This window comes from Ovis aries, chromosome 4 (assembly GCF_016772045.2).
Source record: "Ovis aries strain OAR_USU_Benz2616 breed Rambouillet chromosome 4, ARS-UI_Ramb_v3.0, whole genome shotgun sequence".
NCBI classification, from domain to species: domain Eukaryota; kingdom Metazoa; phylum Chordata; class Mammalia; order Artiodactyla; family Bovidae; genus Ovis; species Ovis aries.
This window is the reverse complement of record NC_056057.1, coordinates 21,554,674-21,580,690: the sequence shown is the minus strand read 5'-3', so window position 1 is coordinate 21,580,690 and position 26,017 is coordinate 21,554,674. Positions and strand designations below refer to the sequence as shown.

Sequence of the window (26,017 nt, the reverse complement as noted above, 5' to 3'; positions counted from 1 at the left end):
CTAATCCACAAATTATACTGCATATAGCTAACATGATTTTTTCTAACATGGAAACATAACTCCCAAGTTGTTAAAATATATAAGCCAGAACGTCAACTTACTAAACTGGAGCAGCTGTTTTCTACTGACTGCATACTAGAACCACCTAGGAGTTATGATAAAGAACACTCACATCTGAATCCCAGCCCCAGAGATGCTGAATGAAGCCCTGGCACTGTGTATCTGGAGAGACCCTGGGCTGGGTACAGTGATACAACTTAAACCTTTAGTGGTATCAGCTTTGTTAGCATGGCTCACTCATCTTAACCATCAGGACAAGTCTGCCGAGCATTTCTGACTTTCATATGCATGCGGGCTAAGTCACTTCAGTTGTGTCCAATTCTTTGCAATCCTGTGGACTGCAGCCCTCCAGACTGCTCTGCCCATGGGATTCTCCAGGCAAGAACTCTGGAGTGGGTTGCCATTTCCTTCTCCAGGGGATCTTCCCAACCCAGGGATCGAACCCACGTCTCTTACATCTCCTGCACTGGCAGGTGGGTTCTTACTACTAGCACCACCTGGGAAGCCCATACCTTCACAAAAAGAATTAATCTGTGGACAAATTAGCATAGGTTGGTGGTCTGGAGGTTGCCCTAGGTCAAATCTTAAAGACTCTAGGCTTTCTGCTTCTTCTGGGGATTATTAAACCTTTTCCTGTAAGATCCTTGGGTTGGGAAGATCCCCTGGAGAAGGTAATGGCAACCCACTCCAGTATTCTTGCCTGGAAAATTCCATGGACTGAGGAGCCTGGTAGGCTACAGTTCATGGGGCTGCAAAGAGTTGGACACGACTGAGCAACTTCACTTCACTTTACTTGTAAGATCTCAAACCCATGTGGACATTTCTATCTGATCAGTGCTTGAATGGACACTTTCCTCATTGGCCTTTACGGTTCCTAATCTTTATGCTTCACAATGAGCACCCTCCACCCTTGTCTTTTTCACAATCCCTTCACTTACTAATATTAGACAATCTGAGCTGGATGGACCCACAACTAAATGACTCGGTGACCTTATTCTCATATTTAAAATGGTATAATGATTAATACCACTCACACTTATGATGATGATTAAATGAGGTAAATAAACCTGACTTACATATAAAACTTAATCAGATTAGGTAGAGTTTTATGACAAGACAGTTGTGAAAGTTTCCTCTTTATTTAATTCAGAAAATTTCCAAGCACCAACATTTAACTGAGCAAATTCAAAATGGCTTTCATGTACTCTGAGGTGCTTGAAAAATATCTGCCTACCTTTTATAGTCACATTAAAACAATGTGTTGTTTTTCAAAGAAAAGTCTACCCCAATTACCCTGCACCTAATGCCTCTACAGTATGGATGAAAGGTTGCACGCTAATCCTAAGTGATATAAAATAAAGGGTCAAGCCAGCCCATTAAGCACAAAAATTGTGCTACAAAAACTAACACTTTCAGTATGGAATACACAAAATAAGTATGACTGTCAAAAATGCGTAGCAAAATTTTGAAAGATCAACAGATGTGGGTTCCATCTCTCTGCATGTTTAAGATCTGCAATGGAATGAAAACCTGCCATGATATGTGAACCACAGATGTCCTATTCCCAACCCAATGGGCAAGTTATATAAGCTCTCTCTGACTTTCTTCATAGAGTGAGGATGCAGAGATGCTGTTGGTGTTTTGCCCATCTCACCTGGGTCTACCCCCAAACTCAATCAGCAAGTAATTCCTTAAAGACCAAAGCCTTCTGCTCTCTTATCTGATGGCATGATCTGGCCAAGAAGCTGTACCATAGCCACACACAAGGGACCTGGAGGTTCTGGGGACCTAATACCAAAGGGGTAACCCTCAACCTGGAGAAGGCAATGGCACCACACTTCAGTACCCTTGCCTGGGGAATCCCATGGGCGGAGGAGCCTCGTAGGCTGCAGACCATGGGGTCACGAGGAGTCGGACGCGACTGAGCGACTTCACTTTCACTTTCATGCATTGGAGAAGGAAATGGCAACCCACTCCAGTGTTCTTGCCTGGAGAATCCCAGGGACGGGGGAGCCTGGTGGGCTGCCGTCTATGGGGTTACACGACCGAAGTGACTTAGCAACCCTCAACCAATGAGGGATGAGAGTTACCAGCTAAATCCCGCAGCCACCTCAGCCTTCAGTAGGCCAGTTCTGAAGTGTTTTCCATACAGTTTCTGAGAGGATCCCTCTGGGACTAAGTCCCAGTTGCCTACAGCAGTACGTAACTTACTAACTATTGCCTCATTTTACTCTTACTCCGTGCTTCCAGGATCATCTTCCAAATAACAATCTGCTCCCAAGTCCTTTTCCCCGAATAGGCATTTGAGGAACATAAACCAGGACAGAGGATAATAAATGTATCCACTTCATAGGGCTATTTATGAAGTAAGTGAGAGGATAACAGGCAGGAAGGCCAGGGGTCTCCAAACGGAGGAAAAAGGCTGCAAGAGTCAGACATTTTTTATCTCTCTCTTAAGTGGCAGGAGGAAACAAACTAGTGATATGTTTTTTTTCCCTTCTCCATTCAAATTCAAAAAGGAGGTTCCTCTTAAAATACTGTGCTGCCATAATGACGTCTGGTTCACCTGAAGTTAACTATTCTCAAACCTTGAGTTAACCAATGCATTTTTCTTATGGAAATGTTCTTAAACTACGTTAATATACTATGCATTTACCCCACACTTTGTCTTCAAGTCTCTAATGCCTAACGGCTCAGAACCAACTTGACAAACCAGTTTGTTACACTCAGACACGGTTCCCCTAATCTATGTAAATGAAACTATTTGTATGGTAATCTGCCACACAAATCAAGTCAACCATTTTATGGCCCTGGGTGACTTCCCTGGTGCCAAGATTATCCCAAAATACATCCTCTGGATGAGGGGCTTGGTGCCATTCTGAGTTTTAAGACATTCCTTTCTTTCATTAATAGACTGCTGCTGCTGCTGCTGCTGCTGCTGCTGAAGTCGCTTCAGTCGTGTCCGACTCTGTGCAACCCCATAGATGGCAGCCCACCAGGCTCCCCGTCCCTGGGATTCTCCAGGCAAGAACACTGGAGTGGGTTGCCATGTCCTTCTCCAATGCATGAAAATGAAAAGTGAAAATGAAGTCACTCAGTTGTGTCCGACTTTTCGCGACCCCATGGACTGCAGCCTACCAGGCTCCTCCATCCATGGGATTTTCCAGGCAAGAGTACTGGAGTGGGTTGCCAGTGACTATATAATATCCAGCTAAAAACTAGCAGAGGGTATTCTTTCTGCCCCCTTCTGATGTCTATGTCAGAAGCTTTCTCCATCTCCTTTATACTTTAATAAGACTTTGTTACACAAAAGCTCTGAGCGATTAAGCCTTGTCTCTGGCCCCGGACTGAATTCTTCTCTTCCGGAGGCCAAGAATCCCGGTATCTTTTTGTGGCCGTACAAGAATGCCAGTTGAAAGCAGGCCCTGGATGTTTGTCCTGGTGCTGCTTGTTTTACCTCCTCTGCAGAAAATAAAATCCATGACAAATTTGTTTCTTAGGTTATTGAATTTTTGTGTCATTGATAAGAAGCACTTGCATCACCTAAAGAAAAATGCAGCTAGAAAAAAGAAAAAGTGAACAGAAAATTCAGCCAAATAGTGAACCATTTGCCCTTACCCATGTAAAGGAGAATAAGATGAAATTATTATTATATATTTTAATATTTAATTTACAAAATGAATGTCAATGAGTTGTGAATCACTGAATCTCAGAGATCTATCCCTTCGATACTTGAGTCTGGTTAATTCTTAGCACAGGGATAAGAAAAAATCACCTGAAACTGCCAAAAGAAATACAGTCTTACTATCCGTTCTTTTTTTTCACTCTCTCTCTCTATATTTGTATACACTTATGGTTTTTCCAGTAGTCATGTATGGATATGAGAGCTGGACTGTGAAGAAGGCTGATTGCCAAAGAATGGATGCTTTTGAACTGTGGTGGTGGAGAAGACTCTTGAGAGTCCCTTGGACTGCAGGGAGATCCAACCAGTCCATTCTGAAGGAGATCAGCCCTGGGATTTCTTTGGAGGAATGATGCTAAAGCTGAAGCTCCAGTACTTTGGCCACCTCATGCGAAGAGTTGACTCATTGGAAAAGACCCTGATGCTGGGAGGGATTGGGGGCAGGAGGAGAAGGGGACGACAGAGGATGAGATGGCTGGATGGCATCACTGACTCGATGGACGTGAGTCTGAGTGAACTCCGGGAGTTGGTGATGGACAGGGAGGCCTGGCGTGCTGCAATTCATGGGGTCGCAAAGAGTCGCTCACGACTGAGCGACTGAACTGACTGACATATACATAATCACTAATATCACAGCAAACATGAGGAGAAATATTACTAATAGAGAAACATGCCATTCTAGTGTGATATTTGTGTTCGTTTATCAATTCAGATATAGGGAAGTGCCACCCTTCCACACAGGCCATCTGTCATGAAACTGCACTATTCTGTTGATAGGGCTTATCACTCTTCCCTCACTTCAGCTACAAACTAAAGGAGAAATTACCTCACTCAGAAAAGCTTGCCAAGTAGTATTAGCTTGGATGGACTATATAAAGTGACATCTTATCAGTAAGGTCATGAATCTTTATGTTGAACTTTGGTGTGATAAAGTAAATTATTTGAAAAATCATCTTCTTATAGTTTACGGTTAGCTATACTTTTACTATATTTCTTATCTTTGTTCAGAATATTTCAACTGCCCCCACTGGATGAGCCAAGGAGGAACAAAGTGGGTATCTGAATTAAATACTAGACAAGACTTGGCTGGTGGCTCAGAGGTAAAGAATCTGCCTGCAGTGCTGGAGACCCAGGTTCAATCCCTGGGTTGGGAAGATCCCCTGGAGGAGGGCATGGCAACCCACTCCAGTATTCTTGCCTGCAGAATCCCAAAGACAGAAGGGCTTGGCAGGCTGCAGTCCATAGGGGTGCAAAGATTTAGATACAACTGAAGCAACTGAGGATGCATCCAATAAAAATATTTGTTAAAATAAATAACAAATGAACAGCACCTTGAACAGTGCCTGGCACAGAAAATAAGCTATCAATAAGTGGTAGATACAAGTAGCTACAGCAAATGTAGTGCTGTTAGAAGCATAGCCTTGCAGCATGCCCTACTTGTCACTATAATTCTGTTGATTTGGCATGTGTACTAAGTATCATTTGCTGTAAAGTAAAATGGGGGATAATTTAAGTGTACTGCAACAGAGAGAAGAAATGGAAAGATTTCTATTTGCTGGTACCTCTGATACTTCCTCTCTACTTAATATGTAATATGAGGATTAGTCTAGAGAGAGTAGCAAATATTTTTAATCCTCTTACCTCAAAAATCTTTGAATGGTAAACCCATAAATGGACCACATGCCTCTCATAACAATGTTATTTCAATCACACAACAAATTCTGGTGAACTTCTCTGGGGTGCCAGACACCACGAGACATGACTAGGAAATTCCAAAGTATGTAAGACATTGTTCAATTTCCCAAGAACTAAAAGAGGCTGGAAAATAAAGGAGGGGTAAACAAGGAAGCTAAAGCTACTTGGGATAGCACACAAAGAGAAGTGTACTTCTCTAACAAGCACATTGCTCTACCAAAATGTTTTCTATTGTCTCTTAGTGCTAATATGCTTACTGTGCCTACTGACCAAACTAATATCTTACACAACTCAGATGTCCATCCTCGCAAAGCATAAAGTTGTGACTAACAGGGAATGAAGAGGGTGAGAGGTGGTTCCCCGGTGGCTCAGACAGTAAAGAATCTGCCCACCGTTGTAGTAGATGCAGATTCAGTCCTTGGGTCAGGAAGACCCCCAGAGAAGGAAATGGCAACCCACTCCAGTATGCTTTCCTGGGAAATCCCATGGACAGAGGAGCCTGGCCAGCGACAGTCCATGGAGTCACAAAGAGCTGGACACGACTTAGTGACTGAGGACACACACAAGAGAGCAACAGAGACTAATTTAATGAGTGATGTGTGTGTGTGTGTGTGTGTGTGTGTGTGTTACAAACCCCCCAAAACAACCTTGTGTTTTACATTTAAGGAGTTCAAAATACCCATGTTTATTCCCTAACACTAAAATCCTGTGATTTTTATTCTTATTTATACTATTTCCCTATAAATCTTTAGACCCTTTAAAAATACTACATACTCGTTGTTCCAAAATTGTCATGAGGGGATTTTCAAAATAGCTCCCAATTTCTATTTAGTGGTACTTCTTTGGTTCATTTGACACTATCCTACAAAGATAAATGGGGGTTGATATATTTAATCAAAAATCACCCCCAGAAAATAAAGTTTCTCCTATTCTCTGTGGTATCACTTTCAAAATGATCAAGATTGATTCAAATATACAGTATTATTTTAGTTAAAAGATTAAAATATAATCCCATATAAATCCAGTAAACTCAAGATTATGCTATGAAAGCAAATATTTCCACAAAGAAGCTTCATGGAATGTCAACAGAATTATAAATTTGCAAATTCTAACTTGCTTTTTCTTCATCTTTTACTTTATGTGATAAAAATGTATGACTATTCCAGTGCTTAGATTATTAAACATTCAAAAGCATTCCTGCTTTTAATTTCTATAAATTCAAATTGTACAACCTTGGGATGCATTAGTACCCCAGCCTTTAATGTAAAGTATTGGAGAAAAATAAATATGTAGGGTGATTTCAAAAATAAAGCCCTACATCTCTATAGTTTCTTAGAGTTCATGGAGTGCATTACTTTTAACATAGGCATCAGGAGAGGCAGCACCAGGATTATTGACAGTGACCGTTCAAAGTGGTCAAGGGTAGTGGCCAGCACTGATGTGTGCTAGAGTGAGAGGAGGGTTTTGGACTCTACGTGAACAAAAATAGACATGGTGTCCAATTTTACTGAACACTAAATGGGGAAGTGACTAGACCTGGGAAGGAAGATTTTACAGATGGCAAGACCCAAATGTAGCTCCTGGGGGCCTGCGCTTTCACAGAATGAACAGTTTTAGACCATCAGCTATCTATTTCTTCCTGTACTAGGTATTCTCACCTGGAGAACATACAATCTACCTAATACATGGGAAGGCAGATAAGCTCAAGAGTCGGTTATCACTTTCCAGGAGGTAAGTTGTAACTGTTGATTTATAGAAAGAAGACTAGCAGAATATATAGATTATGCTTATCTAAACACTAACTGCTCCTATATCAATGTTGTCAGATTTAAAAGTTAATCAGTCATATGGCTTTCTTCATATCTTTGCCAACACTATCATCTAAAACACAGGAAAATTTTTAAAGCAATACTGTCCTCTATGCAAGAGGAACACAAATGTAATTGGTTATCTAGTAACTTAAAGTTCGCAGTTAATTGTATTAATTATCTTCATATGAACGAGCAATGAGTTAGAGCTGATAACTCTAGATAATAACTCAGATAATAAGGCAGTACCTTGCCCTCAAGGAATTTAGTGTAGCATCATAATTAAGATACAAATTTCACTGGGCAAAGTACTTCAGGGAAATATAACTAAAATTTTACTCTTTGTCTAAACAGACATCTCTAAAGGATAATTTAAGAAACACCTTTATAATTCAACTCTAGATTTTACTTACAAGATACTCAGATCTTAAATATAAATATCCATCATCCATCATGAATATCTAATCAACTTGGCAAAAAAATGACTGAATAAATTTTCTTATTTTCAAGCAATTATGACTTAAAATAACAAGATGAACATAATTACTATATGGGGAGATCCTCTAGAGATTATCTTATATGCTATTTTCACACAGTTTAAAATACAGAAGTTTGGGAGGGATGTATTGGGAGTCTGGGGTTAGGAGATGCAAACTACTATATACAGAGTGGATAAACTACAAGGTCCTGCTGTATACAGCACAGCGAACTATATCCAATATCCTGTGATTTTGGAAAGAATATGAACAAAATGTATATATAAGTGAATCACTTTGCTATACAGCAGAAATTAACACAAGATTGTAAATCATCTATACTTCAAAAAATAAATTTTAAAAAATGGTAATATAAAGTACATAAGTTTTATCATGAGAAATCTTTCGGCTTCTGATGGCATCACTCTGACCATGCTTTCCAGCATTTGAGGACCCTGCAATCTGTTCCTACTCTTGGGCTATGTTTTAGATTCAGTGCATGCTTATCTTCTCAATCAGACAATAAAATGTGGCCTCTGAACTTGATTGGGAACCAACCTGGTGATCAATAAACACTGACTGACTGAATTGTCAAATGACATTCTAAGTTTTCTTTCCAGTTTTCTCTTGTAATCCAAAATTTAAAACAATGATTGTACATATGACTTTCCAGGGAGCCTTAGTGCTTTTTATAGAAGCAAGAAATCTAACAGTTCAACAACACAGCATCTGTTCATAATTTCCCTGTAGTATTTTTACTGCCAGGATTCCTTCTCCAGCATGTACAGTGATTATGGGCTAAACAAGTTCATTAAATTACACTGAAAAAAACTCTTTCCCGGTTAGTTGCTTTGTTGTTGTTTCAAACTACTTGCTCCTTCTTTTTGCTGTCTACCCTATAGATAGCAAGATGCTGTCTTTTTTAAAAATGAGAGTCTATAAAACATACTGATAAATTATTCATCTTTGCTATTCTTCCTCCCTCCTGATGTTTAGAGAATGAGTAGAACCAACAATGAAAGTTTGAGACCTTCGGGCTAGTGAGATATTTGATTTTCCTTCACATTCACTGATTATTTTAAATAGGAAAAGAAAAAAGACGAAGGAAAAAAGCTTTACACAATGTATGTGCAGCTTTTCATGGTAAATATGCTTACAAAGAGGAGAAAACCAGCACAGAGGAAATGCGACCCTAGTTACAGGCTTTAATTAGTTATGCTTATAGTATCACTTTCATTATTTAGGCATATGACTTTTAAAAGTGCTGAAGATACAGAGAAGAGGCTGACCACACATCCTGTTTCCCCAGACGGTTCTTGTTAATGCATGCGATGTCCTGTCTGGTCAGCGCCCCCCGTTATTCTCCTGTGTGTTTGGTTTTAAAGGATTATAAATGTATGATCATCCTAGAGATAAGCCATATGAAAACAGTGTGAAAATATTACAATACTGTGATCAATAGATAGTTTAACCACCTCTAAATAAACATCAATTTTTCAAAAGACTCTCAGAAAAATTACTTTTCTTTATTTTCTGTGTTGATCACTTGAATGTGTTACAGACATGTTCCAAAAATTCAGCATTGAATATGGAGTCATGCCAATCGCATCATTTAATTGGTTGAAAAGTCCTTGAGTTCAAGCCATTACCAACCTTCATATATAGACTTTTCAAAATTTTGGGAAATAACTTTTTAAAATTCTCATTAAAAATGAGTCACTTAAAAGATCTATTTTAGAAGATATTCTGAAAGATTTTTTAGAATCCTCTAGCAAAGTCAACAGTTGCATTAGAATCTCAGAAAAAAAAAAGTGGCATTCCATCATCTTAAACAAGGTAACCTTTTTTTGACCCTGTGCTATGGACCACTTTGGACCATTTTTGCCAAGTCTGTGAACCCCTACTAATGAATGTATTTTTAAAATGTTTAAAATAAAATACTATTACAATGAAAACCAATTATATTAGAATACAACCATCAAAAATAAAAATATATGTTAAAAAAACAAACATGATAAAGTAGTAAATAAGCTCCTTCATATACTCATTACATAATATTATTGACTAGCAAGTCTAATAACTGCCATAATTACCAAATAGTGTTAAGCGTAAATGATATTTTGAAGTTGTCTGCAATACCTATAGCGTGATCCGAAAAGTCACAGGTTCTGCTCGTGCTACTGTGGTTTATTAACTACATTCACAACTGGAGAAATTTTTCATGAAGAGGTTAGTGAAAATGAAACTGTGATTTTTTTCCCAACCAAGTTCATGAACTTTCTGAATTCTATTGTTACAGGTACAACATTAAGAAGGCCTAAAAGTCAAACTAGTTTATCGTAAGTGCATACTTAATTCATCAAACAACTACTTACCCAGGTAATCAAGCTACAAAAGAACATTTCTAAAAACAAAACTTCCCATTGAATGCTTTTTAACAACAAAAAAAGAAGGCTTCCACTGAAAATTCACTTCAGATCAGTTGTGAGAACTGTCAATCATAACGCAGTATACACTGAGTATACTAAATAGAAACAAAGTAGGCATTTTCTAGGAGTTTTTCTAGAAAACAAAGATCCCCTAAAGCACAGACAAAGCATTTTTATATTAAACAGTGTGTCCCTTATTCCTATCTCTAATATTTTAAAATCAGTTACATTGTTACAAAATTTTTTCCTCAGATTTGCATTACCTTGTTTTAATTTAACAGCATCATACAGTCATACTTAAGCTTTTATTTCTCAGAACTTTGAATGAAATCCAACAAGCAAACACATCAAAAATATATATGCACAGTTAAAGCCCTCAGCCTCAGCAACTTCATTCTCTGGAACAGACCAAAATGACTGGTAATTAAACATGTAGAATCACAGATCATTGGAACCTAAAGGGACCCAAGAAGCCACTTTGTCTAACCCTCACTTTACTAATGAGGAACCAGAGACAATGAGAGTTTAAGGGACTTCCAAGATGACATGGAGAAGCTAGCCTGACAACTAATGCAACACTCCCTCCAACTCCCGGCAAGGACCAATTGTGTTCCAGGGGCCACTTCTATCAAAATATAGCTATTGAAACAAGGGGTTACAATCAATTAGAAATACATCTTATTTATAGGTTTTTGCTTCTCAATATGAGAATTAGATAACTTAAATGATGGTCACATTTCCAGAAGAGAGGTCTTTAAAAAATATGAAAAGGCTAAGAATTTGCTGTAAGTAGTTTCAAGGTCTAATTTATTGGTAATGTAATTTTGACTATTGAAAACCCAGGTAAGCCATTCCTAATTTTATTTTTTCAGATGGTCTTTTTTCTCTGATTGTAAAAGGAACCCATTATGATAAATTTTGAAAACACAAATGAAGAGGAAGATAATAAGAAGACATATATCCAGAGTCAAAGACATTATTGATAATATTGGTAATATTTCAGCATATTTCTTTCCAGATATAAATGTATATATGAATATACAGCTATATGGTATAAACTTTCATATTCAGATAATATTACACATAAAGTTTTACAGCCTATCCTTTCTCTTAGCATTACACCAAGATCATCTTCCCATTGAATTCAAATTATTTCTAAAACATTAACATGAAAATTTGTGTTTAGTGGCTATTAAAGTAAAAAAGTTTAAAGACACTATAATCAATAAAATGATTCCATTATATAATTTTCGTTTACTGGATTATGTAGCCTAGCATTGGATCAGGTAACTCTAAGGCATTAAATTGCTCTAAATAAAAATATATTAAAAATATGTTTATAAAACTGTCTTTAGAAAAATTTAAATGCAAATGGCTAAAATCTTTGGGGAGAAGGTGTAATATCCTAGGAAATTAGAGAAATGAAAACTCAAAGAGAAAAATGGGAAGATTCAAAAAGGTACTACGATAGGAAATGCTGACAGGGCTCTGTAAAGTCATGAAGGAACACAGTACTTATGCAAAGAAGCAGCAACTGGTACAAATATTTAGGGCCTAGCTCACATAGGAATTCAACAAATATTTGTTAAATAAATGAATGGGAATCAATTTACCAACATGTATTTAGAGAGTTGAATATGATTATATCCTTTGACTGACAATCTTATTTAAGGGAATATATACAATATTTATACTCAGGGTCTCACTGTAGTTTTCTTAAAAGGGAAAAAAACTGTTCACAACTAAATGTTCAGGACTGGTATACTGATTAAGTAAATGACAGAGATGTAAAGAGCCATACAGACAATTCATGTTAATTTAACAACTATACTAAAATTATAAGTGCCTTACCTATACTATAAATCTTAGTTTAAAATGACTGAAATATTTAAAATATTGGTGTATTTAATCACCTGGTATAAGACTTTATTTCATTCTTTTAATGAAATACTTAATTTTCAAATTGAAAAAAATCACTACGTTAAAAAAAGTTGAGAAGCTCAAATAAATACATTATTGTTTTTCTTCCAAAATATTTTCTTATAGTCAATCTCAAAGGTGTTGCCCACCTATCAGTCCTTGAATATCACAGAAGATAGGGAATAAGGCTTCCTTTGATAGTCATTCCAGTGGTGGGGAAAAACAGTTGTGATACTCTATTCTCCTAGTACCATGACTTAGAAAACTCTGATACATCCTCTTACCTAATCTGAGCTTATCAGAGATGTTATTAAATCTAACACACACACTCACACATACAGCTTAGAGTGGCAAGCTTTTAAAAACCTACACAACTCATAATACCTGTATAAGCTCTGATGGTTCACTCCCTTCTTCTACCACAATTAGCTGAGATCTTCCTTTCCTTTCATTGTCCCGAATGCCAGTGGCAACCTGGCTGGCCTTCAGACGCTCATACTTGTTGCAAGAGGATCCACACCACTGGTAAATTTCCTAAAAGAAAGAGACAGATCTTTTGACCTCAAGAATACATGACAGACATTCAGCCCGGGTATAATACACACTGTGATTAATTAGGAAAAAACAAAAAGGCATAAAAATTAAAGTTATCCATTGTTGAGGTATATATAATTTGATATATTTAATTTATACCTCATTCTGTATCCTGTTGCTTTCAGTTAGCATTATAAAGTGGGCATTTTTAAACATGGAAAATATAAATACATATCTCAGCATTCTCTGTATATAATCCACAAAGTACAATTTATGAAAGTAAACTTATACAAGTTATATAAATTTAGAATAATAAATCTAACATTCTTCAGAAAGTTAGTCAAGAATCTACTACAATAGTTATATGATCTTGCTGATCATAAAAAATGATATCACTTTTGTAAAGCAATTTAACAGTCTTTACCGAGTCATAAAAAGTTAAACCTTTGACCCAGTAATACAATATCACTAACTGGAATTTATTTTAATAAATTATTCATAAAGAAGAGAAAAAAACACGTGTACAGGCACTTTTCACTGCTGAGATTTTTGTAAGGCATTGAAAAGACATTAAATGCTCAACAATAGGATAAGTTATATAAATTATGATATATAGAGAATATACTTAAATATAAAAATTATACTTTAACAGAAATTTTAAAAAATAGAAACAGAACAGCAGTTTGATAAATAGTAAATCAAATACATTACTCACCATTTATATTACAGTATATATTTTGGACTTAGGTACAGTGTTCCGAAAGTATCAGTAACAAATGTACAGTAACAATAAATGTCATTTTCTCCACTAAATGTGATTTAACACAAGAAAGAAGTGTAATGGTACCCCGGCTGGTGGGATGTGGGAGGAGGTATTATCACACACTATTAAGGTGACAGATACTGAGACAGGCTCTGTTTTCAAGGGCAGTGTGGCGTCATATCAAAAAATTACATGTGCTTTTAGAATCAGGACCGTTTCTAGGAATCTATTTTATAGACGTATCAGACATCAGATACAAAAACAAAGAAACAAAACAAAATGCCCATTCAATAGGGAAATCAACATAAAAATGTCATTATGTGGATACTACAGACTATCCTTCAGTGGTTAGAAATCGAGGATAATGTTTAAACACTGATGTTGAAAATATCCAGGTACATCATAAAGACTTAAATAAAACCACACAATCATACGGTTCCATTTAACTAGATACAAAATTATAAGCTCTGTTTCTGCCTTTGCAGGAAAAAGATTTTTAAAGCTACACAGAATCTCATGGGGAGGGGCACATATTTGCAGAAAGAAAACCTCCAGTTTTTAATCTGTCAGTGTTTTTATCCTTTTTTTTTTTAAATAATGTCACTCATTTATTAAGTGCTTATTAGGAGCTAAATGTTGGAAATGGAGAGGAATGAGTGAACACTAGCAAGGAGAGACTGACATGCTGATAACGAAGGCTAATAATATGTTTGCATTATCGTTGGTTTTCAAAACGTTTCCATACATACTTGTCTAGTCAATCTGGAGAGGAGGCTGCACTGTGGTTAAGTGTAAAGGAGACAGACTTGAGCAGCCCTTTACTATGTGACTTTATGTTTGCAAACTTTCAAACGAGGGAATAAATTAATAACAGCAAAATAAAACAGCACCCTCAAAATCAGAGAAACGGTCTCTTTTCTCTGATACAGTCCAGAGTTGTTTCTTCATTCAAAGATAGCTTACTATTGCCTAAAATTGGGCAGGCTCCCTGTGGGGGTGCAACTTCACAGCACACAGGCCAATAACAGTTTCTCTAACCCCTTAAGCTGTACCCCCAACTCCCATGTTCCTTATTCATCTGCTCCACTTTCCTTTTCAAGAATAAAATATAACTATTAGGAATTCATAAAAGTAAAAGGGACTGTGCCTTGCAACTCCCTCCATTTCAGAATCCGATCTAGTTATTCAACATGCTTAAGGGAGTGGGGTTTTTTTCCTTCTTCTTTTTTTTTTTTTTCTGTTTTCTACACCTGGGCTTCTGAATATGAGACTCATATTTAGAGGTGATTTGAATACTAGGTCCATGTTAGCAATTACAAACAGTGAAAACAAATGGTTCCCCATGATCTGCCAACACCTTATCACTGAGCATTAAAATCAGATGTTAGAGTAGGATAGTGATTTTTTTTTTTTAATATGGATATCTGAGCCTACCCTTTAGGGACTCTCAGGTGTGTTCTAGGCAACTGCGTTTATTGACACTCCCCTGATAACTCTAAGCATTAAACCAGGGCTGAAACATCTGCTGGTCTCTACGAGCAAACTGCACCCAGCAGGTGTTGCAGGGAATCTATCATTTCTAATTACCCCATGAAGCAAAGCAGGCTACTCTGCCAGTGCACTTGGGCTCTTAGCTTTTCTACCTTGTTCCATGATATTTTGCAATTGATTTTTTTCTTAGTAGATCTGAGAGAACAAACTTCTAATATTCACATTACAGTGAAATATAAGAAGTGGATAAGACGTTATCTCTCAAGATTTCTCAGACTGTTAGCCACTTTCATTACTGATTTGCTCTGTATTTTTATATTAATCCAATAGATGTTTATATTCTCCCTACTTTAGTTTTATAAATGACCTCTTACCTACTTCAAAGAAATTATATAAAATCACACTAACTGTAAGGAAATCAAACCAGTCAATCCTAAAGGAAATCAGTCCTGAATATTCATTGGAAGGACTCATGCTGAAACTGAAGCTCCAATACTTTGGCCACCTGATGTGAAGAACTGACTCATTTGAAAGGACCCCGATCCTGGGAAAGATTAAAGGCAGGAGGAGAAGGGGATGACAGAGGTTGAGATGGTTGGATGGCATCACCAACACGATGGACATGAGTTTGAGGAGTTAGTGATGGACAGGGAAGCCCGTGTGCTGCAGTCCAAGGGGTCGCAAAGAGTTGGACACAACTGAGCGGCTGAACTGAGTTTTTATTAGTGTTTGTAAAGCATTAAGGAAGCCTGGTAAAATATGTTTAAAAATGAATTATAGTTAATGATAATTTTATAAATATTATTACTTAACATAGAATTTTACAATATTCCTTGGACCCCAAAATATTTTCTATGATATAACTTTGAGAGCTTTTTATGTGCAGTATCAATTCACAGATAAATTTAGTTTTAGAAAATATTCCTCACCATTGCTTAGAGACCAGTTTCAACCTTTAAGATAGAAAAAACACATCTAGGAAAAACTCATAAAAATGATAAAACTTTTAAAAGTGAAGTTTTCTTTTTAACTCAAAGAAGACTAAATCATCAAAGAAAGCATTGCCAAAAAATTTCTTATTGAGGATGAAAACAAATGTTGTGTGTTATGCTTACTCTTTTATTATTTTCACCTTATTTTGTGATATTTCTAGAAGTAACATAGTTTATTTACTAGATTTAATTTTCAGTGATTAACTTAGACAAGAAATGCAATAAAATATGGACTTTAAATTGCTAAAAGCCAGAACTGTTTAAAAAGTTAATTAAAAAATAAAGTTAAAACTTTTTAAGTTAATAAAAACACTTTTCATTCAACACTGTGTTTTTTATACAAACATAGTTTGTTCAATTATGGACACTAAAATATATTTTAAATTTGGAACAGAATTTGAGCAATTCATTCAATTTGAGCAGTTCACATTTTACCACATGTAGGTGATGTGTTTAAGACATCTCATTTTAACAGAGTGCTACAGTGATGAAATGCGTGTGTGCAGCACTATTAATAAGCTTCACCAGCCCAACATGCACCCTATTCAGAGGCAGTTGGTCAGGACTACTTCACCACTCTGCAAATGAGGAAACCTTGTACTCAATTGGCCCCATGCTTGAAAAACTCCCCTAATAATTCAACTTAACCTTTTTTTAGAGGACAAGGGCTAAAAAATAAGAAATTCTGTATAGAGCTAAAAAATATAACTGATGTGATAGGTTGATGTGTATTTTTAAACAGAAAAAGTTTTCATTATAATTTAAATTGTTTTGATTATAATACTTGAGTGGTAGTTAGATAAACTTTTTGTAAATCTGATTTAAGTGTACTGGACATTGAAAATTATAAAGCAAATACAGTTTCAGGGGCAACTATTTTATCTTCTAAGATCCTAGAGACTTTAATAACTCAACACCAAACTTTACATTTTTGGCGGGAAAGGACATAAAAACTCCCTGTAAATATGGAATTATCCCTTCAATTCAGACTGAAGTCCACTTAAATTTTGGCTGAAATTTGCTGATGTATGTATTGCTCATGAACATCTCAAGTAGAAACTTGTGAAGCCACAATTAACTCTTAATGTACAAACTATTTAAGGAAAGTAAAATTATTCTGGATAGTTGGAAGAAATAAGGGAGTAAAGACACTCTGTTACTGGCAATTAGTTTGGACCACCAGTAACAAGAAATAAAAGAAAGTGAGTGGTATTCATGGAAACAACCACACCGGGGGCAGGCCAGAGGTTTCGAAAATTTCCTCTAAACTACATGGTCAGAGCCAACAAGTCAAACATCAGAGTGTAGCCAAACCTCATTTGTGGACAGGAAATAAGAGCAGAAATAAAACAATGGTTAATGATGCCCTTGAAGGGAGGCAAGATTTCAGAAGCTGAGTTTAAAGGAACCCTCCAATGATGATGACTTATAACATGGGCAAAGAACTCAGCACGGACTTGCTCCTTTTTCCAAGCTATTTATTCTAAATACATCTAAAAGTTTATAAAAGCGGGGGGGTGGGAGGAACAGACCTCCTACTCTCCTTGCTTCTATCGGTTTTATGTTTCCAGTGCTTAGTTTTTCCTTTGTTGTTGTTTAGTCACTAAGTCGTGTCTGGCTCCTTTGTGAGCCCATGGACTGTAGCCCGCTAGGCTCCTCTGTCCATGGAATTTTCCCAGGCAAGAATACTGGAGTCAGTTGCCATTTCCATCTCCAGGGGATCTTTCCTACCCAAAGATCAAACCTGTGTCTCCTGCATCGCAAGCAGGTTCTTGACCACTGACCTACCTTAGTTAACCAAATACAGAAGTTCATTCAGATATCCCTCTAGGCTGAAGGGTCTTTAAGCATTGCTTTAAAAAAGATATTAACTTGCACAATATTTCCAAGAATCTCCATTTTTTTAAACTTTAAAACATGATTTTTAGTTTTTGGATAAACAAATGTTCATTTATATTCTATTTTGTTGTTGTTTAAAGTCAAGCTACCTCAATATCTTTCAATGCCATGCATCTGTTTTTTTTTAATTTAAATGTATTTATTTCAATTGAAGGCGAATTACTTTACAATATTGTATTGGTTTTGCCATACAACAACATGAATCTGCCACGGGTGTACACATGTTCATATGTGTTTTTAAAAGCATCTCTGACTGAAGGATAGAAGATGGATGCAGAGGGTATGGGTGGTCACAGAATGCTGAGCGACCAGAAAGGAGGAATTGCATGTGAGGCAGGACAGAGCAGTGCTGGTGGAGAAGCAGAGAGGAACAGAGGGATATTTATAAGACCAGAGTCTACAGGGAGGGTCAGCCATGCCTTGGATGGGTACTGGAGGACAGGGAAGGGGGGAAATGACTTGGACAACTCGAGCATGGCTGCAGCAGTGATGTCACTTATCAGGACCAAGCGACAGCTTTTGGGGCAAACTTTTCATAAGAAGAGAAGGTGAGATTGTGTTCTACTCAAAGTACCTAGCAAATCAAGGAAGTCTTGTAGTCACATCTTATTAAAATAATTTCCACCAGCCGCATAAGTAGGTGACTCAACTATTTTTAACTGACTTATTTGTTCTTTAGACATATGACTGTGAACTTCCCAGCACCTTTAGACATTTCCCATATTGAAATGGGAATGTTCAATAACCTGGGGGTGGGGCTTAAAAAGAATCTACATTAGGACTTCCTTGGCAGTCAAGTGGTTAAGACTTCCTACTTCCAATGCAGAAACATGGGTTTCATCACTGGTCAAGGAACTAAAATTCCATGTGACATGTGGCACAGCCAAAAAAAGTTAAAAGTTAAGGAAAAAAAAAAAGAACCTATACCAAAGGCCCATTCCCAAACCTTAAAATCAGAATCCCAGGAATCAAATCACAGCTATCAGTACTCTTAAAACCTCTTCTAAATGATTCCAGTGTGAAACCATGATTGAGAATTAAAATATAATTCCTAATACCTTGAGAGCCATCTTTCTTAGTGCCCTCATCGATTCTCCAGTTACAGCACGCGTGTAGCTCTATTCCAGCGCTTCTAACATTCTACCTGATCATACTCTGATTTGTGTATGTGTCTGTGTCTCTCACCACTTCACAGCACCTTGAGGTCAAAGGCTATCTGGTTTTCCTCTTTATATTCCAAACACCCAACACATGCTAAGAACACACTAAATGCCATTCGTCCATAGTTTTACTGCAGAGTAAATTCTACAGATTTAAAATTAGGTTGATCTTCCCCATTTGTCTTCTTGTTGTCCCCAGTAGATCTAGTGGAGTACTTTGGAGTAAGGAAAAATGTATCCAGAACAAAGACCATTCTGCTCAGTTTTCAGTTTTAAAGTTAGCCTCTGTAAGTCATACTAGAGACAAAAGTCTGAAAGCCAACAAAATTTTAATTTAAAAGAAACTTGATTTTGCCAGAGTTAAGGGTTTTGCAGGGGAGGAGTGAGGATGTGGTCTAGAAAGTCAGATGTGTATATCAAGAACCACGGTCTTGGCCTTAGGGACTAGAGTGCACTGCAGGAACCACCAAGAGGGCAGCAGTGTGAAATAGTGTAAGTCTAGTTTGTCTGGTCCAAAAAAAGTAGGTCATTACAAGCGGACGAGGAAACATGACCAGGTGCAATGAATCTTTGAGAAGAGCTTGGTAAACTTCTTGTCCTACATGTTGGTCATACATTTATCTGTGATGCTGAGCATGAGAGCAGAAACAACTCTGGACAGTGTCCAGGCAGTTGGACTAACAGGTATTGGCAACAACTTGGACACACTGTTCCCACAACTTTTATGTGGCATAGGAAAAACTAAGCAGAACGCCTTAGGGTGGGTACGGTTGCGGCTGACAGAACCGGGAAGGGCCTTGCCGTGGAGATGTGGGCATCTCAGAAGACCAAAGTGAGGATACATTCCAGCAAATGCCTTAGGATAGAGGTCAAAGCCCAGCACTTAAGATTCAGTAAAATGTCAATGCCTCTAGGAAGGTTAGAGAGGAGGGAGGCTGAAGACTGGAAGCCAGACTCACACTTTCATTCTCAGCCCTCTCCCCATCCCAGGCCATTAACATTCCATACCCTTCCTCTGGGACGGGGGAGGGGGTGGGTGGGATAATCTGATGCACTTTAATGACAACAACGCAGTGTCAACTGCAGCACAGGAGGCTCGTAGAAGAATGAGTTCACTGGATTTAGCAGAAGGCATTGATGCTCATAGGAAGTACAGTTTCAAAGAAACGGTGGGAGTGAAAGTCAGAAGACGTGGGTTGAAGGCCAGGTCTGGTCAATGAGGAAGTGTAGGCTGCTTTCTTGAAGCAGATGACTATGAGAGAGGGCAGGAGAGATTATAAATAGCAAGGCAGTAGGGCAACACTGCATAACTCACCAAATAAGTTAACAAGGGAACAGAACGTGCAGAACAGCATGATTGAAAACCCACCACAGCAATTATCCTTCAATTTAAAATAAATAATTTTTTTAAAGTAAATAAAATGGATAACCAACAAGAAAAAAAAAATTCAGCACAGATTCCTATTTCTCTGAAACCTAATTCTCCACTAGTGGCTGGCTCTGATACACACTTCTAAAAGAGTTAACTTCAGATGCCAAACTTTGAGAACATGGGCTTTTTTTCATTATCACTCACATTCTCGGGTTACAGATGTTCTGTTGCAATATTAAGCTGTGATGTCATTAATTTCTACAAATTCCTCATATCTTTAAAAATAGTGGGAGAGTACTGATTCATAAATTCAGCAACATTAAAATATATATTTCAAAAGCATTTTTCCAATAATTCGGTAAATTCCAAATTGCTGAAATTTAGCCATGTCTCATATTAGTTACTGAAAATACACTAAATATAAGACAACTTATCCAAATCATCCTCTAAAATGATAATTTTCTTAACTTCCAAAGTGATTAAATGAATAATTTTGCAATTTCATGCTTTAGGTTGAGAAGATTATGCTGTCATGTCTGGGGAATATTTTGTCATTGTTGTTGTGCAGTCACGCAATCAGGTCCAACTCTTTTGCGACCCCATGGACTATAGCCTGCCAGCCTTTTCTGTCCATGGGATTTCCCAAGCAAGAAATCTTGGGGCAGGTTGCCATTTCCTTCTCCAGGGGATCTTTCTGACCCAGGGACCGAACCCTCATCCCTGCACTGGCAGACAGGTTCTTTGCTGCTGAGCCACCAGGGAAGCCCCTAGGGAATATTTACTGTAGTCTAAAATCCTATCACACCAAATGTTACTAAGGTATATGCCACATCACCTAATACTAGTGATTGTTTATCCAAAAAAAGCTCACTTTCCTCAAAAACAATCAAGATACAGGATGTCGGTTATACCCATAACCTTGGTGTTGGCCATGTGGCTTTAGCTGAATGACAGCTTGAGATGTTCAACCTATCTTCTTCATACCTGGGTCATGAAACACACTGGCTTCAGTAACAGCACTGGCTTCCCTTTGTGCCCACTAAAGCAGAAAGTGGTCATGAAATAGTTAACTCAATAACTGCTATTGAAATATTATGACAGAGATTTTGATTCCATTCTTCTTGGCTGACTGTGACACACCCCAAAAATAAAGTCCCCAAGGTAATTGCAAGATCTTATTACCTTTTAGAAACTTTTGGCAACATACCAACTGGTTAAAGGTTAGTAATATAAACACAGGTCATGTGGGTGTTTTTTCTAAACTACTTAGGAATTCAGAGCTTGAATCCTACTAGGATATCTCTAGGAGTGGTGGGAAATTTTCACAACATAAGAGGGAATCAGCTTCAAGTATGTAAGAAAATTATCCCAAATGTCTCCAATCAGCCACGAGAGCAGGAGAGAACTTGAAAGTCATTGGAAATATTAACTACATAAAATAAAGAAAATTTATTGTTAAATAGATCAATGTCCTTGAACCTTTTATAGAGACTCTTCCCTATGACATGAGCCTGGATTTATGGGGAATATTCCTATGACAGGTGTTACCTATGGGAAGACAGCATGTTACCAGAGCTATAATCAGTCTAGCACAGCACTGAACTATGCAGCCCATTGTGGAAACTCAATACTTATTCAATAAAATAATAAGCAATTTCATTGCTGTTTAGTTGCTCAGTCGTGTCCAACGCTTTTGCAACCCCATGGACTATAGCCCACTGGGCTCCTCTGTCCATGGGATTTTCCAGGCAAGACTACTGGAGTAGGTTGCCATTTTCTCCACCAGGGGATCTTCTGAACCCAGGGATCAAACCTGCATCTCCGTGTCTCTTATACTGTAGGCAAATTCTTTACCATTAAATCACCAGGGAAGCCAAATAATCTCATTATTAATACTAATATCAGTAGATTCTAAGCCAGATTAGACATAATCTATTCTGAATTAAGCAGATTCTGAAACTGTTGCAAGATACTCTGGTATAGAGCCATACCACACTTCATAGAATGCAAAGGATGTAAACTATGAATAGAAAGATTCAGGTCTCATCCCAGATCGCTGCTCAACCTGCTTTAACGCAAGTGACTTTCTCATATCTTCTAAGGTGGTTTTTTCTGGAAACTGGGATGGTAACTGCCATTTTCAGATATGATTGTGTGTCAGACGGGACTGAATCATCATCAGCTGAGATCAGTATGTCACTAGAAACCACAGTCAAGATGAAAAAAAAAAAAACAAGGAAGTTACGGCTCAAAGATGTTAATGACTTGCTCAACATGAAAGAGTAGAGAGTTGGAAAGTTCAATTGGACACTATTCATGACAAAGAGATTATTGCACTTGCAAAGCAAATACATTATATATAAATTTTTTTTTTAGGAAAGAAATATTTTCAAGTAATAGCAATGATGAATTACATTATCAATGGGAAGTATTAACGGACCCCAGAGCACATCTAATCAAATACCCAAATTTATAGACGAGAACCTGAGATTATATTCAACTTGATGAAAACTGAGGTCCACTTTCTCCACGAACCATATCACCTTATATATAAAAAGACTTTGTAAATTATAAAGGGATAAAGGGCTATAAAATATAGTTAAGAGAGAAAATTAATTATTGTACATTAGCTGTGAGAGACTCCAAGTGCTGTGACTGTCTTTGGAAATGCACAGCTTAATACACCAGATCATCTATTTATATGGCATGATTTTGCTTGCTGGTGAGTGGAGAGAGAGAATAGTTATCTGTTTTCTGCCTAGATATGAAGGTTAGGACTTCTGGTTAGGAAGTCTGGTTAGGGCAACAGGATAGCATCTAAAGTTGAAAAGGACATTTCCCTGAACTTCACTGTGAAATACAGGGCAAGAATACTGCCATTCTGCGTGTAGATGTCTAAACGTGACACTGGGAATTGTACTTTGGGCATTAGTAGCATACTCTCAACTATGCACACAGCTAGTACAATCCAAGACAGTCGGATTATACACTAGTAGTAATAAAAGTAGAGGTGACTCTTAGAGAACCCAATGCAGTTTAAAATTTGGGTCATTTTCCAAATCATTTACAACCTTAGCATATTCAATTTCTGTGCTCCTGCCAGCTTAATACTGCTCACACTGAGTTTTGTGTAGTTCCATTTTTATATTCCTTAGTATCACTTCTCTCTATATACATGAAATAAACTCTTTTGGCCTCTGACTGATGCTCTTCCCCAACATACTGCCTAAGGAGAGGCAGAAAAACAAAATACTTAGGTAGGAATCACTGTTCCCTGGTGGCTCAGTGGTAGAGAATCCACCTGCAATATAGGAGACATGGGTTTGATCCCTGGTTTGGGAAGATCCCCTGGAGAAGAAAAGGGCAACCCTGCCACTGCACGTGGTTTCCAGTAGTAGGAAATACCCTTTATTTCTACTTTTTTTTTTCCCCTTCTACTTTTGAAACCTTACAAAGTTTTAAAGACTTAAGTCAGATATTGCCCATCCCACTAAAATAATGCTTGACATTTGTACTTGTGCCTTTCCTTCTAACAATTCTGAGAGAATTAACAAGTACGAAATAGTACTATGAGTGTGGATATATGGGATATATTAGTATTTGTTGAAACACTTTCCCTACACCCTTCAGGCAGGCTACTTACACTCATCCTACGTCCATGCTAAATTCTAGAATCTTTGCTTCCTGGGGGAATCAATTTCCCCCTCAAGCAATGTTTTCCCACACACATTTCAGGACAAAAATAATTAGAGGAAGCTCTGTTCAAGAAGAAGGGGAAATATATTAAGAATTATTCAATTTCTGTTCTATGGTAGGAAGAACTAAATCATTACTCCATTCTAATTAAGTTTATCAAAAGAAATAAAAACTTCTGAAGTTTTATGTGTCATTTAAATACTTGCCAACTAGTCATATGATATGACTGCATCTCACGTAGCCATGACCACTTTCTAGTGTGTAGAAAAAGTGAGTATCTTCCACAACACATACATCTGATTTGATCTGAAGATAATCTACCTTCCTCTAGACATTTCCAGGTAAGCATAAAACTTACAGCGCCAAGGTCAATGATGAAGCAGTCACCCTTGTTGAAACTGTCCCAGCTCAGGGGAACTTCCGTGGCCCTGACAACTCTGCGACCTTTCACATGCAGGAGCCTCTGAGCGGTCAAGTCATTTGTAAGCACATGATTGAATCCAGACGCCACACCTCCAGCCTGATCAGTGAGAGAAAGAAAACAAAACAGATGAGGCTTTGACACGGCAGCTTAGAAAACCGCTGGTGTTGGTACCAAACTGCTTGCTAGGCCAAGAGAAAACAGCCAAGTGCGTGTGAAAAATTAAATACACAGAAGAGAATTTCCCACAGGCAAATCAATAGGTAATTGTTTTATTTTAGGCTTTGTCCTTCCTATTTTAACCATTCCAGTTAATACCGCTAATATTCCAGTTAATATTTGTCCTTCCTATTTTAACCATTCCAGTTAATACCGCAATATATAAAATCTGCTAAATAAACAGAAAAGAGTTGTTATTCTTTTCCTTTGGGGAACTAATGATTCTCAAAACACTGAATGAGAAGGCAGATAAGGATTTCAGAGGAAAAGGTGATAGGAGGTTAGAGAGTCAGAGGTCACAAGCATACACGAAGGGGGTCCGGGAACCAGGCAGCATGAAATTCCCATGGTCACAGCTTCAACACAGAGGAAGGACCTGAGTGCTTGCCAGGTATGGGCTGCTTCTAATCTTAGTCCTTGATTTTACATTAAGTAATCACCTATCTTATTTATCTATTTATTTAGGTAAAAAGAGTTTACAAAACATGCCAGGCCTAAGTATTTACAGTCTAAATTGGTTGCTTATCCCCATCAAAACAAAAAGAAAATCAAAGTCCAACCACGTTGAACTAAGAAATGGTGACGAAAAAAGATGAACTGTATCAAGCACGTCTTCTTGCATCATTTGAAATTAGCTTTCAGCTTTTTCAAGCTTTTCATTCTTTTCTTGAATTAAAATGTTAGGTACAACAATATTTATTTACTTCCATAATTAAAGACTCTGATGCTGGGAGGGATTGGGGGCAGGAGGAAAAGGGGATGACGGAGGATGAGATGGCTGGATGGCACCACCGACTCGAAGGACATGAGTTTGAGTGAACTCCAGGAGATGGTGATGGACAGGGAGGCCTGGCGTGCTGCGATTCATGAGGTCGCAGAGTCGGACACAACTGAGCGACTGAACTGAACTGAACTGAATTTGCAAAATAAAGGTGTAGTGGAAATAAATCTGTTATTTATTAATCAAAGTCCTCCCATGATAATATGGAAAGAAAATTAGCAGTATAAAAAGTCTATATGGGACTTCCCCAGAGTCCAGTGGTTAAGACTCCACCTTCCAATGCAGGGGTGCGAGTTCAATCCCAGGTTGGAGAGCTAAGATCCCACATCCTCAGGGCCAAACAACCAAAAACATAAAACAGAAAGAATATGGTAACAAATTCAATAAAGCCTTTAAAAATAAATGGCTCACATCAAACAAAATCTTTGAAAAATGAAGTCTATTAAATAATGCAAATTTCAAGTTTATTACATCAACATATACAAAGAAAGAGGTCAAGCTTCATATATAATTAATAGCACATTCTTTAAATTTCCAATGACTTTTAAACTTCTCCGCTTTTCCAAAAGGCCCTCATGAATATAAAAGTTTTATTAGTACAGGCTTAAATATTGACTTC

At 37.5% G+C, this 26,017-nt stretch overlaps 1 protein-coding gene across 1 annotated transcript in view; it reads right to left on the bottom strand.

The window, feature by feature from the left end:
* Positions 1 to 26,017, bottom strand: part of SCIN (scinderin) — a 78,535-nt gene that overhangs the window by 39,375 nt on the left and 13,143 nt on the right. Inside the window, exons 3-4 of the mRNA XM_004007756.5 lie at positions 24,336 to 24,497; positions 12,455 to 12,604 (exon numbers count right to left, since the gene is read on the bottom strand). Of these exons, the coding sequence (XP_004007805.2) occupies positions 12,455 to 12,604; positions 24,336 to 24,497 (312 nt within the window). The remainder of the gene's footprint in view (positions 1 to 12,454; positions 12,605 to 24,335; positions 24,498 to 26,017) is intronic.